This window comes from Podarcis muralis, chromosome 3 (genome assembly GCF_964188315.1).
Source record: "Podarcis muralis chromosome 3, rPodMur119.hap1.1, whole genome shotgun sequence".
Classification (NCBI taxonomy): Eukaryota; Metazoa; Chordata; class Lepidosauria; order Squamata; family Lacertidae; genus Podarcis; species Podarcis muralis.
The window spans coordinates 61182814-61200921 of record NC_135657.1 but is presented as its reverse complement, the minus strand read 5'-3'; the positions used below and the strand labels follow the sequence as shown (position 1 = coordinate 61200921).

Below are 18108 nucleotides of genomic sequence, written 5' to 3'. Positions count from 1 at the left end.
GAGGGTACCAGGCTCAAGAAGGGCCCCTAACTTAAAGGATTGATTTGGCCTACATTTAATTTACCTTACAGCTCAAACCAGGTAACAAAATGTTAAGTAATCTAAAGAGGCCTGAATTTTGAGTACACATTCCAGAATGTAAATTAGAAATGTTTAAGCAGTTGAATTGTTACATAACTTTGAGAATTATTGATCTTTTGAGTAGTATCTACTTTACCTTATACGCATATAGACATGACTGTTAAAAAAAAAAAGGAAAAAATAGTTCTTTCAGTTTTATTGTTGGCTATAAATATACTTTAAACACTGGCTGTCCCACATTTGTGTGTGTGTGTGTGTGTGCGTGTGTGTGCGTGTGTGTGAACATAATAGCTTATTTTTAGTTACTATTTTGTTAATATCCTCTAGATTATAAATGTTTTATTAATGTTTTGTTAATCGCATAATGCAACATGCTGTAATTGTGATGTTTAGCTTATTTTTTGCTAACAGTATTTATAGATTGTAATTATTTTACTGATGGTTCATTAATATATGATTTCTGCTGTAGTTGTGATATTATGTTCTGCTATTGTTATTTATTGCTTTGAGATTCATTTGAATGGAAAGCAGTATAGAAATACAATTAACCATCCAATCACTGAAGATCCTGGTTAACAGGAAGGCAGGTTTAGTCCTTGAAGTTTCCATGTCAGGAAACAGCAAACAGAAGGTGGGATAGAGTATGTGACAGTACGTAGTCCCTCCCAACGGCCTTACTTGACATAGTAAAGAGTATTCTCTGCCCTGCTGTCTGCTGCCTGTCTAAACAGGTTTAAGATATTAGGGACGCCGTAAGCACCTAGGACACATCTGAAAATTACACATTTGCCTGGTATTCTTTTTTTAAAAAAATAATATTTTATTAAGTTTTCAGAGAAAAGGAAATAACCAAGCATATATCAAACATAAAAGACATAACTATCAACTATATATAAAAAGAGAAGAAAAAAAAAAGAAAAACACAGTTTTTCATACATATGTTCCATAACCATCTGGACTTCCTCACGTTTCCCTTTCCTGCGTTCTCAATATAAAAGTTATGTTCAGCAATTTATTACCTTCTTTCAGATCTTATATTCTAATTCTAATATGTTATGCCTCTGGTTTTAACTAATTCCATCAAATATTTAACTGCTTAATTTAGGCATAACTTTACTTCAGATCTCATCAAAACTTATCTTTGTATTTCAGCTTATTCTCATACATATCTCATCTAAGCTGCTGTTGCCATAATCTTTCCTTTCATGCACCTTCTTAACATTCATACAATTTATATAGTTTTTGTAAATAGTCTTTAAACTTCTTTCAGTCCTCTACCAACACATTTGCCTGGTATTCTTGTGTGAATTCTGCAGAGCATCAAGTTTCAGACCATTGATAAAACATAGCTAAACGATGAATCAAATATTTCTGATGTAGAAAGTCTCCAGTTGCATCCTTGATATCTTCATTTAAAAAAAAGAAAAATCAGGTGTGAAACTCTGAAAGGCTTATTGCCCCATAGTCTGTAGAAGTAGATAGTTCCTGTCTAGATGTCCCAGTTATCTGACAGTAGAAGACAGACTTTATAGGTTCATATGTTATAAAGCTTTACTTACTGTTTAATAAAGATACTTCAGTTTACTGTTTTGCAGTTTATCCCAATGGGAGATCATCATGCCAGCTCTGGATCTAAATCTCCATACTGGGTTGAAGGAGATGTAGCCTTAATGAAGTACTTATTTATGCAGATGAGTCAAAAGACTTGTGCAATAGGATTAATTGCATTTCTAAAGTGGATGAGTTTGTTTTTTAAAAGCATTTGGCAGCTTCAAGCACATCAGCAGTCCAGCATTACATTTTTTAAAATGGCCTTTCAATTACCATAATTACAATATTGTTTCCATCTATAGATTCTGGGATTTCTCCAAGCCTGATCCACTGCTTGAAACTGTGGAGCATCATACAGAGTTTACTTGTGGCCTGGATTTAAGCTTGCACCACCCGAGTCAGGTAAGAGAAAAGAGAGTGTCTTCTTCTTTTTCCTTATGTAGGTGCAAGCATCAACTGTAGTTTATATAAATTAATCCTCACTTATAAGGGCAATAGAAATTACTCTCTCTGACTGGAGTCCGAGTGGTAGGTTATCAAAATCACAGCTTTCTGCCCTAAGCACTGGGTGCACCTGTTCTACCTCTGGACCCTCAGAATGTGTGAGCATGTGTATCAGCCCCAGGTCATGCAACTTGCAGACATTATGCTTACACGTGGAATACACACAAGTCCCAGTTACCAAACACAGTGCTTTCCCCATTAGGTGAGCTGATGGTTTCCATGATTTCCTATGGGAACATTTCTGATTTGTGATCTCTCTTCCATGGTTTCTTCCTAAAATGACAGTGAAGCACAAACAAGTAAGGAAGTGGGCAGACTCTGGCTGTTCGGTTATCTGAATCAACTGTGCATGTAGCGAGGTTCGGGTAAAGATAAGTGAATTTTAAAATAACAAGCAGGCAGATAGTGGGACCTGCTTGTATATGCATAGCATTTCCTTGGCGAGAAGGGCATCCAAACAAATCCAATATTAGTATATGGATAGTGTAGAGTTAATTATTTATTTTCTCTAACAGCTGGGAAGGTTGGAAGGGATTATTATTTTTCTGGCACCTAATCAAAAGCCACACTCATCAAACTTATCCCAGTATCCCCAGGCAGAATCAGCTTGAACCCATTGATCTTTGGGCAAATGGTGGTTTAATTTTTTAAAAAATAAAATAAAAATAGAAGCAGTCTCTTTTGGAAGGGTCCATAAGAGAATCCAGTTATCCCATCTTGCACTGCAGCAATTCATCACTAGCAGTTACTATGACACTTAGTAGAATGAAAGTAACAAACCAAGTACAGTCGTACCTTGGTTGTCAAACAGAATCCGTTCCGGAAGTCCATTCAACTTCCGAAAACGTTCGACAACTGAGGCACGGCTTCCGATTGACTGCAGGAGCTTCCTGCACGCAATTGGAAGCCATGTAAGCCTCGTCGGACATTCGGGTTCCAAAGAACATTCGCAAACCGGAACACTCACTTCCAGGTTTGCGGCGTTTGGGAGCCAAAACGTTTGAGTTTCAAGGTGTTTGGGATCCAAGGTACGACTGTAAAAGCAGCTTCTTTTATTAAACCACATTTTGTATATATCTCACCTGTCAGGATATAAATCCTTCCATGGCAGCTTATAAGTAACATTGAGTTATATATTTTTAAAATGCATCAGGATCCTTCCCACAAGGCAGTTTATGGTACATCATGCTCTGGGGAGAAATGCAACGGTTCACCTGGAGCAGGCCCTGAAGTAACATTTCTTGCCTCTCTCCTGGAATCCTTCCGACAGAGCTCTTAATGGTAGATGACCCTGCTTGAGGCAGCGTGTGTGTGTCCAGCTAGAGAAGGCCCTGAGGTGGTCTTTGCCTCCTGTCTCCCTCTCTGTCCTGGAATCCTTGCCACCCTTTGAGAAATTGCATTTCCCCCTCAATTTTTGTGTGGAGACATCACTTTAAAATTTGTATAGCATAAATAGTACCCATTTAAATAAAACAGATGAACTCCCCTGCTCTTGCTTCAGCGGCCAAATTCATCTTTTCTCGGCTGAATATGTTACTTTGAAGATACAATGAAATGAGGGAATGTTTCTTCGCTTATCATAAAGGGGTTGAGAGGATGGTATTTTAAGACTTCTAATGTAATAAGCCTGAATAACATTCAACCCCAACGTAAGGGAAATAAATGTAAGTCCTGGGAACTCTTTCTTTAATTCTGCACCTAGTTTTCATCAGGCCTTCTCTTATGCTACTGAGGTAATTGGCTACCATACCTAAATGAATGCTTTCTGTTGAGCAAGGTTTTTTTCTATAGCTGTTGTCTGCCTGAAAGCAGGACTCGCGGTTTGAAGGGGTGCGCACAGGAATATTCTCTTGTAGAAGTTCTGTGAAGTATGAACCATGATTTGGTTTTCTAAATTGCAGTTTTTAAATTTATTTCAAAAGCAGCTGTAGTAAAAAGAATATACATATATTCTATCTTTGCAATGAAGAACAAGACACATGCAAATACGCAAGTGTTACATTCTGCAAAATAAATTGCTCAGGGCATCTCTGAGATTAAAATTAAATTCCAGGTTTGGACCCCCTAGAGTAATAAACTTATCCCTACAGAAATCAGTGGCAAAACTTACATTGATTTTAATAGTGCAGGTTTGCAGGACCAAAATCAGCTACTGACTTTCCTAGAGGCTCACTTTGTGAAGAACCACTTATATTTTAAAAAAGCTATTGTTAAGTGGTATATAAATCTTAATAGATGATAGATAGATGATAGATAGATAGATAGATAGATAGATGATAGATAGATGATAGATAGATAGATAGGTAGGTAGATAGATAGATAGATAGATAGATAGATAGATAGATAGATAGATAGATGATAGATAGATAGATAGAGAGATAGATAGATAGATAGATAGATAGATAGATAGATAGATAGATGGAACGTTGATGGGTAAGTAAAGTAGCCCTACTTTACTGGCAAGACCTTCTTTACTGGCAAGACCAATTACCACAGTTGCTGCTCTTTCTGCATCTTATGAGGAAACCACCCGCACACTTCTGTTGCCGTGTTAGTAGCTCTAGATGTTGAACAGAGCTGTTAAACTGAAGCCAGAGTTATTTCTACGTGGGTATTAAATATGCCATAATTTAAATGTGCAGGAGTTTTCTTTGTTGCCTGTACCAAGCACCCCCAGTCATTCTATAGTATTCATTTACTTCACCATTAATTTATTGTGTGTTGCACAGCACCTTTTTGTACATGAATGATTCTGTTAAACCACTGACAGTTGCAACCATGAAGTCTGTTATATTTAGAATTGGAGACATGAATGCAAAATATGCAAGCCTGGGCTGCAACGTGCTGATTGAGAAACAAGGAAGCATATATACACTTAGATGGGCCTTTGTCAGTAAAACAGCCATCATGCTATTTTTGTGAACTGGTAATTGAAGCTTTCAAAAATTCTGAATGATTCCTGCCAGATCTTCTAATAATAATAATGTTGATATTGGCCTACAACATTCTATCCAAGGATTTATTTCTCTTCGGGGGGAAAAACGCTAAGTTTTATGGCGTTAAAAATTGTTCATTTTAATTTTCCCTGTTGCCCAAGTCTATTTGTTCACAAATAAGTGCAGTCCTAAACATGTCTACTCAGAATGAAGCTCCACTGAGTTGAAAGGGGCTTTACACCCAGTTAAATGAGAATAGGGTTGCAGCTGGAAAGAGCAGTCTCCTAAGTTTAGGAAGCCAGTGGAATGCACACAGTCTTAAATTAAAGCCAGCACAAGCTATGCCTATTCCACACTCTATTTTGTTGCAAGACTACTGCTGGATTAGCCTGGTGGAAGGAAAACAATCCTTTAAAAGAGTTTGACTTATACCACCCTTTTTGCTAATGTGAGCTCCACCAGATCGCCCAGTCACATGACTGAGCTGGAAGAGGTTTGGAATAGTTTCTCTCCTTGCTCCACCATGCCCCCAGAATGGTGACATGCTGATGTATGTTCTGCCATCTTAAGGTCCACCAGCTGAGCTCCAACTGAACCATCCTTGCCCCAGCTGAGTTGTGTTGAGGTTATGCCACTATGACAGCATAGCCCTGGTTCAGCCAGCACAGCCCAAGGTCTGACTAATCCAAACTTGCTTATCCTGCTGGAGCTTGGATTTGGATTGCCCTGTGAGTGTGTTTCCTGGGCCACAGCCTCCAGTTCTTGGAACATCAGCTATTCTTATAGGATATTTTTCCTCTCTCCTTAAGCACTGAGAAGACAGTGTGTCATTCAGGTAATTTCAAAAGGCTGGACAGATTACCTTAGGTACCAGAAAAGGACTGAGCAGCAAAATAAGACTGTAATGATAAATGGCTAATTGGGGACCTGTCAGAGAAGTAAATCAGCTGGCGGGTCAGTGAAGACTAGTGCTAATTAATGAATGGCAACTGGCTTCTACACTCTTGGTAGGAAATGGTGTGGCAAAGAGAAAATTTAAAAAAATGGGATGACTTTCACTTCAGCAAACTGAATTTTGAAGTTTGTCAGCCTACATTTATTCAGAATTTGTATTCTTTGGCTTTGGAGGGAAGGAAAGGCTTGATTTATGTGCTGCATAATTCCAAATTCCCTACCAGCAGTTTGGTTGGCATGAGAGTAGGAACACTGCACCATGCTAGTAAGCCAGTGTTTCTTTAGTTATTTGCTAGCACTACCAAATAGCCCTTCACTTTAAATGGGAATGTCAGGCACAGATTACTGGTTAGATTCTACAGTATTTATTGCCAGGATGTTACTTAGTAGTATAACATAACTATTCCTGTTTTATACAGAACTCAGGGGAAGGTCAGAAGAAAAGAGAGGGTGGCCCTGAAAATATGTATTTGTCCTTTCTGCTACAGTCTGCAATACTGTAGAGCTTTCTGGCTGCTGCACTTATGATTATCACGTGAAGGAAATGCAAGAGATAACAGCACACCTATCATCCACCTTTTCCTTTCTTGCTTCCACTTTTATCATCCCCTCCAGTAGTGATGTTTGGAAGTGTTAATCCTTCCACCTCAATCCAAGTTGAAATACTCTCCGCAGATCCTTGACGCAGATTACTAGTAGTACTTATATAGCCAAAATGCAGCCACATAGAGCAACAGACTTTGGAAACCCCCAAGGTTTGCAGAAGTACAAAGAAAAAGCAAATAAAGGAGTAAAACAACCCCAAAGTAGTCTAGTGAATAATGAGCATACTCAGTGGGCCTAGGAGATGGCATCTGGCCAGACCGAGCCATGAAAATGTACTATGTTGCTGGTACATTTGAATTGCCACTCTTTCTGAAAGATACGTAGAAGCAACTACTAAGGGCTTGCAATTCTGCATGTTTTATTGCAGACAGTGGCAATCTTAGCATTCCATTCACAACTGAAATAAGAAACAAGTATTTTGTACTCTGGTATTGATATCTACATGCAAAAAGTATTGCGAAGAAGTACTCCTGAGACAAAACAAACGACATAAGGCAGCTGTCCCTTGTGTATTTCTCAAAGGAATAGTAATTAGTAGAACTACGTGGGATTATGGCATAACAGAGGATTCCTTAGGAGTGGGGAGAGTCTCTAAAAAGTCTAACTCCCTTTAGCAATATTGATTTTTTAAAATCCCCAGAATAATTAATCACAGGGAAAATAATTTACTACAATTCTGTTTGTTTATAATATTATAATTTTCCTTAATGAGTCTGTACTTAGTTAATTTATGATAATTCATTGAGCAAATGAAGAACCGTTAATTTCCTGAGTCAATTAGCTCTAATCCTTAATCAGTTCTTACCTTTAATACTTGGTATTACGGATAAACTCTTAATACTGCAATTCAGAATTTATCGTAATTAATTCACACAACCGTTTTCCTAATCATCCTCTTCATTCTGACTGCTCTGTTTAATCAATTTCATTCTCCTTTCATGAAGGGCTAAAGAGCTATAGCAACCCTTTCCTTGCTCTCAGGTAAAAATTATTTAAAGGGCTTCTCTGTAGTCCAACTAAAGTTAGTCATGAGCAAGATCCGTTCCCAATGAAAGATCACCTCCAGCAAGGATGATGCAACCAAAGATTCCCTGTGATTGGCAAAACCTAGCCAGTTAGGAGCATAAGTCCACATTAATTCATATACAAGTGGAGGTTTCATAACAATCCACACCCATTCTACTTTCAGCCGTGTCTTCCGTTCTTTGGCTCTTGGCCCATTGTGTGCCTGCACAATTTGATTCTGCCACTTGTATAAAAGGTTTCTGCCTCTTCTGCATCATATTGGGTGTCATGTGTTGCTTTAGCTTGGGTGGTACCAGCTCCTAAATCACTCGTGTGCAGGGTGGACACTACCTGAGAAAACATGGTTTGCACTTCAGCACATCTGTGCTCACACTGGGTTACCTTCATCAAGTTACAACCATAACAATGGGGATGAGCTATCACCAAAACTTGTGCAAATGGATGATATGTTTATGATTGCTAGTCCTGAGCTTTAGGAGTTCAGTGGGTTTCAAATCCTAAAATGCAAATACTGATCAAACATTCATGAGCCGTTAATTGTAATTTCCCCTTTGTGCCTTCTTAAGTGATACAGCGCCAAGCAACAAGCTTTCTCTTCTCAATCCCATGTGTTGCTCCTTTTATAGCATAAAGATTTTTAATGACATAAAACTGTGCTCCCTCTTGAGGACTGGTTTCTGTCCGTCAGCCTTCCAAGAGCACACAATTATTTATCAGAATGATTTGCTATTGACGTTCTGTTTGCTCTCATTGCTTAGCTACCCTTAAGTTTTCCCTTGTACAGTCAGAAACAAGAGTTGGACTGAATTGTACAATTTGCTTCTCTGAAGTCTAAATTTTGCAGAAACCCTGTTTGCTCTCCCTATGTTTTGATGAAATTATTGTCACTGTATTTGCGTTCAGGAGCTACTGCATGATGCTAATTAAGTTGATCACAGGTGGGAATTCCCCAAGGATTTTGCAGATGGCGTTTTATGTATTGTTTCCTCTTGGCAATTGAACATGCCAGAAGAGACTTATTTGCTTTCTCGTATCTGAATATGATGCTTATGAAACCGGGGGAGGGGGGGAGTTGTCAGTGAGTGACAAAGCTGTCATTTTAAATGGAGAAGAAAAATCATGAATGATGGGGAGGGTGGGTTGTTAATTACACAATACATTCGTTTCATATACAGATAATCTTTTTCATCAAAACTATGCTCCCTAAATAATCAATTCTTTCTTTCACAATTGGGACATATAGCAACATAATTTATGGCTACAGCTTTTGTGGTTCAAACTGCTGTCTGCAGTACATTATAGATTGTAAACTATTTTGAGGGTTGTTGTTGTTTTAACAAGCAAGCAGTGTATAAATCTGGTGAAGTAAATAAAAATATTTCTGTGTTTTAAAGTGTTTTAATGCCATTTTACATTGTACGTTTTAATGCACATTTTACATTGCTTTGAGGAGCAAGGGTCAGCTATCATGTTGAAATGATAGATTACTAAAGGTGACTCTTTTTTTAAAAAAAGCATATGATGGTATTCAATTAAATAATTGTGCTCAGAATGGTTAGTGCAATGAAACACAAATTTCTCCCCTTGCATGAACCTCACACTGTCCCTATTCTAGCTCCAGAGGGTTGGGAGAAGCCAAGAACAGGTTTTGGGGTGCAGAGGAAGAATATTCTATTGTGCAAGTAAAAATCATTGCATTGAGAGAACATTTGCCTTGGCACTATGTTGAAACAATTGTTTTGGATGTATCTGAAATTGTCTTTTTAAAATTTATTTTTTATCTATTTCAATGTCTGTTGGCTAGCATTGTAGGGATGCTGCATTCAAGTTGGCAAGGAGAATTACTGCTGCAACTATTAAAAATATGTGTGCCAAACTATCAAAAAGTCATATGGGTTTCTCTTCTAGTTCACATCATGACAGTTTCTTGTTGTGTTCTTCCCCCATACTAGTAACTCCTAACTGTCTAAAATGGATTGTGTTTGCTCTCCATAGGTGGCAGATTGTGCTTGGGATGAAACAGTGAAAGTCTATAGTCCATCTTCATTGATAATTCCATCATAGAAAGAGATTCTCCATGGAGGACAGCTGATTTGGAAGAAATTGCTTCTCCTTTCTCAGGGCAAGGCAGAACTTTCGTGGAATGCATTGTTACAACCTTATTTTAAAATATGTCCTTTGATGTTTTAAATCAGGGGAAAGAAATATCCAGATGTTGTATGATTCTAACTCCTATAAGTCCCATCCAGCATGGCCAATGACCAGGGACAAGTTGCAGTACAGCAACATCTGGAGGACTATAAATTCCCCCACCCATTGAGATATACAGCTAACATATGACTTCTTTCACAAAAACTGTTGGACCAGTAAAATAATAACAAATTAGCTGGACAGACGAAAAACAGAGAGAACTCTTAGATATGTGTAGAGTATCTTGCAAGCATTCATGTAAAGACTGGGTGATTGGAACTGTATCTTGATATCTACTGAGGGGGGAAATGCAAATCATTGGTGTTCAAATTAGAATTTATTGTACAACAATGTAGCATCTACCTGATGCCTATAACATTCAATTAATTTTGTTAGAGATACATTTTACAATTGATGTTGCATTATAACATTCTACAATGTTGATGTACAGTAAATTACATTATCGAACTCGGCTTTGTTGAACTTATGTCATTTTCAAGTAACTATTCTTTAATCAGAAAATAATTTGTTTCACTTTGTCTGTGGGTTCTATGAGGGTCGTGCTACAGTCATTTTCCTGAGTCAATAAATTTGGGTTTGAGGTTCAGAGACAGTTGTGCCTGAGATAGGGTTGCCAACACCTGAAAGATAAAATAACTATTGCTCCCTTTCCAACACCAGCCAGGTGTTCTCAGGGAAGCATGCAGAGGGTCTTCCGTGCAGGTATGTGTAGGCAACCTCCTGATGCATACAAATATTTATGTTCTGTGGTGCTAATCCCAATACTGGCAAAATATGAAAATGAGTATGCCGTCCTCCTACAACATGTACAAGGTTAAAGCAGTAGCTTTTTCTATGCAGCTTTTCCACAAATCACTTTGAAAAATCCATACCCACAAATCCAAGACGAATTGGTTCTCTGCCAGAGGCATTCAGCCTACTCTGATTTTGGCTGTTGGAATTTTGCACCCTTTCAAATACAGTACCGCAAACACTCCAAGAGAGGCCTTGGCTTCCACTGCAATAAAGGTTTGCAAACTGGATTGAAACACTGGAACCATTTTGTTTGTGTCTTGGCCATGGTAATCTGTCACATTACATATCAGTGATCACTGATGAATAGCACTGTGTTACTGTGTCCTAATCCTAGTTTTGGATTAATGTACTAGATAGTGAAAAGCTAAGATACAGGAAGTCTCCACATAATTGGGAGAAGATCAATAAATGGGATGATATTATAGGAAAAAGTATTTACTAAAACTTTCAATAATTTTAATAACTTTTAAAACTTTTAAAAATAACACTTATAGGTCAGACACACAGCTGTTATCCTTTTGCTGCCAGACATCTGCTATATATAGTTTTTAAAAAATCTGTTAATTGCATTTTAAACTGTAAAAACTTTAGCCGACCATACTTTTTGGGTTTTTTAAAAAAAGTATCGTATGGAGTACAGTGTCTTCATACCTAAAATCATCTTACATTATACAACAGTATTGACTATGGGATGGACTACCTTCTTTCAGTTGTGGACACAGACCAGTCCAGAAATATTTTCAGGTGGCTGGGCAAAGCAATCCCAGGGGAACCCTTGCCAGTGTACATAAGGAATTACATCCACTTGTCCATAAATCCGTCCTTCATTTGCCCGTTGCTAGCTCTATGATGGTGCATAAGATGTAAGGTAAAAAGGTAAAGGACCCCATGACGGTTAAGTCCAGTCTAAGGTGACTATGGGGTTGCGGTGCTTATCTCGCTTTCAGGCTGAGGGAGCTGGCGTTTATCCACAGACAGCTTTCTGGATCATGTGACCAGCATGACTAAACCGCTTCTGGTGCAATGAGACACCGTGACAGAAGCCAGAGTGCACGGAAACACCGTTTACCTTCCCACTGCAGCTGTACCTATTTATCTACTTGCACTGGCGTGCTTTCGAACTGCTAGTTTGGCAGGAGCTGGGACAGAGCAATGGGAGCTCACTCCGTTGCAGGGATTCGAACCGCCGACCTTCTGATTGGCAAGCCCAAGAGGCTCAGTGGTTTAGACCACAGCACCACCGCGTAAGATGTAGAAGCTGTTCACGCCATCCTGTTCTTTACAGTGACATCCTGTGTTGTTGTCAGTGTCGAGAGACTGAACACTGCAAGTAACGATCTTCATACGTTACCAGCTCCTTTTGTTGCAGAGAGATACATACAAGGGCCAAAACGCCAAAGTGACCACCTGCAATGTAATAGCCAATATAATCCCAAAGACCATTTGCCGAAAATCCTGGACCTTTGGACAACTCCACCAAAAATGAATTCTCTACTTTCTTGAGATGTAGCTTGAACACTGCTAAGCTGTATGTTAGGGTTGCCTCCTGGCTCATTTTTTCATCCCAGAAATATCTGGTATTTTGTGATGGTGATTATTATTACTATAAAGAGGTCTATTATTTTGGGAAGAGCAGAGATTGCTGTATTTTAATTCTCTCACCAGGAGGCAGTGGAACAGATGAAATCCATAATAGCTGTTGCTTTTTCATTTTTGCTATTTTAGCTATGCCTACAAGCTGAATACTGTGTCTGGGTATGCAGGAGGCGCCACTGTTGTCAACTGAAATAGGGATCTGTGTATACCTTTTATGCATACCTGTGCCAATTAATCTTGTCCCTCCATGGCAATGAATGGATATGTCTCTTGAGAAGAGCTTCATGCAAATTTCACAACTCCTGAACTGGAACAAATTTCAGAATTTGTTTACTATTTAACAAGTCTTTCTTCACTGTATTAAAAGCAAAAGTTCCATTTTCTGTTTTTATTGATAGGATCTTGCAGGAGACTGAAGTGTCACAAACACTTGCAAATTTATCAACCGAGAAATTGCAGAGAACCATAAAATGACTGCATATAGCTTTTCGTAATATTCAAGGTAATAAATGCTAGTCCTTTGCAATAAAACTGATCATTGCAAGCCTTAGCAGTTATTCCTTTTATCTCATCTTCCTAGTCACTATGCAAGCAATGTAGTAGTGAAAATTGAGGTAATTGAATATTTTGCAAACTAGGTGTGCATGACTGAGAGATACCGGGGGGGGGGGGGGGGGACCTCAACAAGCTAGACTTAAAACTAGACAATAGTCAAGTATGAGGCCAGAAATATCAGACTTTTATATGCAAATTTCTCACTTTGAAGAGAGGGGTTCTGCTGCCTGATCTTTACGTCCAATGGATAAATCAAACTCTTCTGTCAGCCATGCCATTTGCTAATGTTTCTGTCACAAGTTTCTAAGTCTAGATGTCCTTTTTAAATACTGAATATATATAGCCCTGAATATGTACATTAAATAAATGTAGTTTGGCTTTTAACCTTTAACAACTAATTTCTAAACCTGGAAGGATATAAACATCCTGCAGAACAGTGAAAAATGTTTCATCAGCAGTAATTGAAAGCCAACTTTTAATTTTTCAAACATAATCATTTTTAAAAGCAGTGGCTTTTAAGGTTCACAGCAGTATCTTTGGGTTCTCCAGTAGCTATATTCACAAGTGGCCTTTTAAGTAGAAATGTCATTAGTATTTAATCCTTATTTTAAAGGGCACATTAAAGTTCTTTCATACTTATCCCTTTGCATGGCTTTGCACATGCCGTGAAAATGCGAGATTCCTGTGAAACTGCTCTGAGTGTTTTATCACAGTAAGCTTTTAAATTATTGTAATTCCACATTAAAATTAGTAGACTAATTCACAGTCTGTACTTAGATGGAGTAGACCCTTTGAGACAAATTAGATTTTGCCTATGTAAATGTTAAGTGAATCACCTCTAGGAAAGATTTAAGAGATGTTTCCATTTGCCATTTTGCTGTTTCAGCAAATAGTGAATTATTTATTTGTTTATTTAACACACACACACACAAATGTGTGTGTGTATTCATTGGTTGGGGGGCAATCAAAGCGGATTACTAGTAATAATGGCTAAACTAGTTCTGGGAGGCCCCTTAGGAAATGCAGAGTGCTTGGTTGCCCACTGAGATACATTTACTCAATGCTTTGTGGGTAAAATCTATCGTCCATATTGACGTAGATTCCTCTGGGGTATCTGTACCTGAGTATATAGGCAATGGACTGAATCAAACATTGGTTCTCTTCAGACTAAACCCATTAAAAATAATGACTTGAGTACATTTATTTCAATAGGCATACTCTGAGGAGGACTAACATTCAATCCAACTGGCTAGCAGATGCTAGCTTGTCATGCGGTTGTTAGGCTGATAGAGAACATAGATATTTTGTTTATCTTGCCATCCTTACAGAAAGGACTCTGTATATTCTGCAATAACATTATCAGATTGTACTAGCTCAGAACTTGGTGCAAACAAAAGCAAAGCACAGACTAGGCCCGGTCTATGAAACCTCTGGCCCACCCGATGATGTGGGTCTCCAGTTCCCATCAGCCTCAAGCAGCATAGCCAATAGTCAGACATGGTGGGAATTGTCCACCCAAATCTTGATGGCTGGAGGTTCCCTATCTCTGTAGTTCTTAAACTTGAGAAGACTGGCTGGGGGGTAATGCTTAGCCAGCTTTTAGAAGCAAAGGTTAACCCAGAGAGTGATATCCAGCAGTCCTATAAAATGTGGACGAATGATACAAAAGTCACATTTTCTCAGTGCAAAATTTGGAATATGTATGTAGTATTGTTGTACCCCACTCCTTAGGAAACTGCTCTGAAGTCCTTCAGTCTAAACCACCACCCACTCTTTCTTGACTGGTTCATGCAATAACAGCAAGGAAATCTCTCAGTGGAATGTGATTGAATGATCTGTGTGAATGTGGCTGAAAAAAATCTTGCCACAGGAAAGAAAATCTGGTGAAGTTTTGGCAGGAAATAGCTGTGAACATGAACCTGAAGGAATGTGATGCCTTCACGCTTTCCCCCTTGTGCAACTTCCATTCCAAAACATTATTTGTCATGTGTATGACCTGTGGGGGATTTCTAGGTCCTTAAAAGACTGACAGCAGGCCTATGACACACATGCTTAAAATCTACATGTGCTAATTTATATGTATAGATGCCACCTTAGGCCAACTTCCAGAGGGGAAACTGACCTGTAAGCAAAACTTGGAAATATTAAAAGTTTTTTTAAAGGGGCTGAGGGGCCCAGTGTGAAGGACTTGGGGCTCAGACCACCCTCTAACAATATCCTTGTGCCTTGATTCCTTCAATTTATGCAGCATATGTCCCTAAGCAGTAGCTAATTTTCCTGGAGATCTGCTTGGAAGTGAGACATGGTGAGCCAGTGTTGCAGCCGCTGCCGCTTAATTTTTCCCCTCTCAGAAACTTTGGCCAGTTTTTGCTCAGGAATCTCAAGTGGCACAGGTTTTATTGTATCTGTCCTTGTCTGGGGACAAGAATAAACATCCTAAACGGTCTCATTTACTGTGCCAAATTCCACAGCATCCTCTATGCTAATAGCAAACGTTTTCTCCCAAGTGCTGGTCCTTAAGTATCCAAAATGGCATCATCCAGGCACAAGAGGAAAGCCACAACAGGCTTGAAGGTTTGTGGTGGTGGAGGGGAAAGAATCAACCCCTCCTGCATAAGGTTGGTGGTAGAAAATCCCCAAAACAGGCCACTGAAGACTTAGCATGCTCAGTGACCATGGAATGCTGACTGATGGGTTGAAGGGGAATGGAAACCAAAGGAAAGGGAGGAAAGAATGGAATATCCTGGAAAATTTTATGACTCCATGCACCAGCAAGCTACAGATCCCAATTTGAATGTACATTATTTACTTCCTTCATGGGGTGGGGCAGGGGCTCATAAAATAATAAACTGTTAAAGCAACCCAGCACCATCAAAATCCATCACAAAGCAAAATTAGTGGGAAATGTCAGGGCCAAACCTGTGTGCGTGTGTGTGTGTGTGCGCACGCGCGCGTGTCCAATCCTCAGTTGTTGTTGTTGTGTGTGTGTGTTTCATGTTACTTTCTGTTACATTATATTTGTTGTTGGAAGCTCAGCAAACTTATTTTCCTGCAAATGGATTGATCAGATAAGGGTGATTAATGTCAATGATTAAATTATAAAGAAGTGTAGAAATAGAGCCTTTTTTGGCCTCCTTGCTGCGTGTGTGTGTGTCCATGCGTATGCCTGGGTCTTCTTCCACCAGCATCACCATGAAATTGAGATTTCAGAGGAAAAGAGATTATCAGCCCCTCCACTGGGTCCCTTAATGCAATTTAATGGTAACTGGCAGCAGTCCTGTTTTCATTCAAGATCTTATCTAGAATTGGTGTGCTGGTGCTCTTCATTCTGTTCTACATTTAACACGCTTGTCCATCCCATAATCCCCAGCATGGTCACAAAAGCGTGAAATCATAGTGAGGAAATTCAGAATGTGCATTAAGGTTATGCTGTCAAGAGAGGCATGATGTAGCAGACAGAATGTTGGATTTGGAGAAAGGGAAATGAATTCAAATCTCCGTTTAGCCATGGAGACCACAAGGTGACTCTGAACCAAGTTGCTATCTCTTAGAGTGGGGGCGATGGGACCTTTTTTCAGCCAGAAGCTCAGAATTCTCCAGAGGCCAGTGATGGGTGGGACCAGAGGCAGAAGTAGTGGGTGTGACTCTTGCCTCCGTACAGTTGGCTAAATTCCAGCCATGGAAAAATAATAGTTTTCTATACACATGGACACAAGTCTCCATCTGGGCAAGCAAGGGGCATTCACAAGGACATATTCTGGTCAGGAAAATAAAATAATGGAGGACATGGAGTAAGGCTGGTGAGGGATACGACTTGGGGAGGAAGGATAATCTATGGTTGGGAAATGGAACCTACAGGCCTCCAGATGTTGCTAGACTACAACTCCCATCATCCTTGATCATTGATAATGCTGGAGTTGATGGGAGTTGGAGTCCAACAACATCTTCAGGGCCACCGGTTCCCCATCCTTGGCCCAGGGAAAGTCTTGAGAGCCAAGCAGGACTGGAGGGCTGTATTTGGTCCCTGGGTCACAAAGGAAAAACCTCCTCCCCGATATCTCATGGTGACTAGCATCTTTTGCTGAATCAATGGGGGCTGCAAACTATTATATGTTTGCTGCATCATTTGTTTAAAGGGGATGAGTGGTATTGCTAGGAAACATTCTGCCTTATAAATTTAAAACATTATCATCACAGCTTTTTAAAACTGTACTAAGTTTTGGGCATGAGTTAATGGAATTTTGTAGCTGGTCATTAAGGATGTCCCCAGCTCTGCTGTCAGGCCTGTAGCTAGACTTGTAAGTCCTAAGGATGCAATAGTAAATTGTTGAAATTTAAAAGCAATTTGTTTAACATGCTTAGAGTAGTTGCTTTATTTTAAATTTATGTAGATGCCCATCAGTAAAATTATCCAGGCAGCATACAAAATAGGTACAAGATTCCAACAGGCATCTATCTATCTATCTATCTATCTATCTATCTATCATCTATCTATCTATCATCTATCTATCTATCTGGCAGCTGCGAAGAACAGGCTGCTGTACCAGATTAGAAGTCAGAACTGCTCTTGTGTTCTTCACAGAAAACAGCACAATGATATTAATAAATGTAGTAATGCATCAATACAGTAATTCAATTATTTGTATTTTCATATTTTTGCCCTGGTGGGTGTCTACCACATTTTTCTCAGGCCAGGGTTTGTGATTCACTCACCACTAGCATGCAACAAGCAAGAGGAGGGGGATTCAGTGTGGAGGCTGCTTCTCTCCCCGCTCAAGGTGTGGCCCTATCCTGACTGACGAAGTGGGTTGGGGGGATGACCGGCGTTCCTGCCCAATTCTTTATTAGCGACTAAGGCTTAGACCACTTGGAAAAGGGATTACCCACGTCTAATAGAACCCAGGTCTATCTGAGGCTGTTAGCCATGCGCAGACCCAACGGAGCCCTTAGTATCAGTTGCTAGGGGACTAAAACTAGACACAGGATCCTGGATTTAGGAGGATATTCAGTTTCACCTTCTTATCTAAGTAAAGCCCACGGAACAAAGCGAGAAAAGATGGACAGGATTGGGCAGCGCATCACCGAAAAAAGTCCTAGACGCTGACTGTCCACCGTATTCGCATGGTTAGAAAATGTACAAATCTGTGCAGGGGGTTGTTTGTTCAAATAATCGCGTAGAAGTAGCTCAGAATTAACCTCTTGGTCTTACCCCATGCGCTTGGAAAATGGATCTTTTAATATCCGTGCGTAATCTTCTCGCTTGTTGTTTCCGTTTCAAAGTCCTTTGCAAAAA

General features: G+C 39.4%; 1 protein-coding gene across 1 annotated transcript in view; it reads left to right on the top strand.

The window, feature by feature from the left end:
* Positions 1–10316, top strand: part of PEX7 (peroxisomal biogenesis factor 7) — a 53223-nt gene extending 42907 nt beyond the window's left edge. Inside the window, exons 9-10 of the mRNA XM_028723530.2 lie at positions 1935–2034; positions 9654–10316. Of these exons, the coding sequence (XP_028579363.1) occupies positions 1935–2034; positions 9654–9722 (169 nt within the window). The 3' untranslated portion in view covers positions 9723–10316. The remainder of the gene's footprint in view (positions 1–1934; positions 2035–9653) is intronic.
* The last annotated feature ends 7792 nt before the right edge of the window (positions 10317–18108 follow it).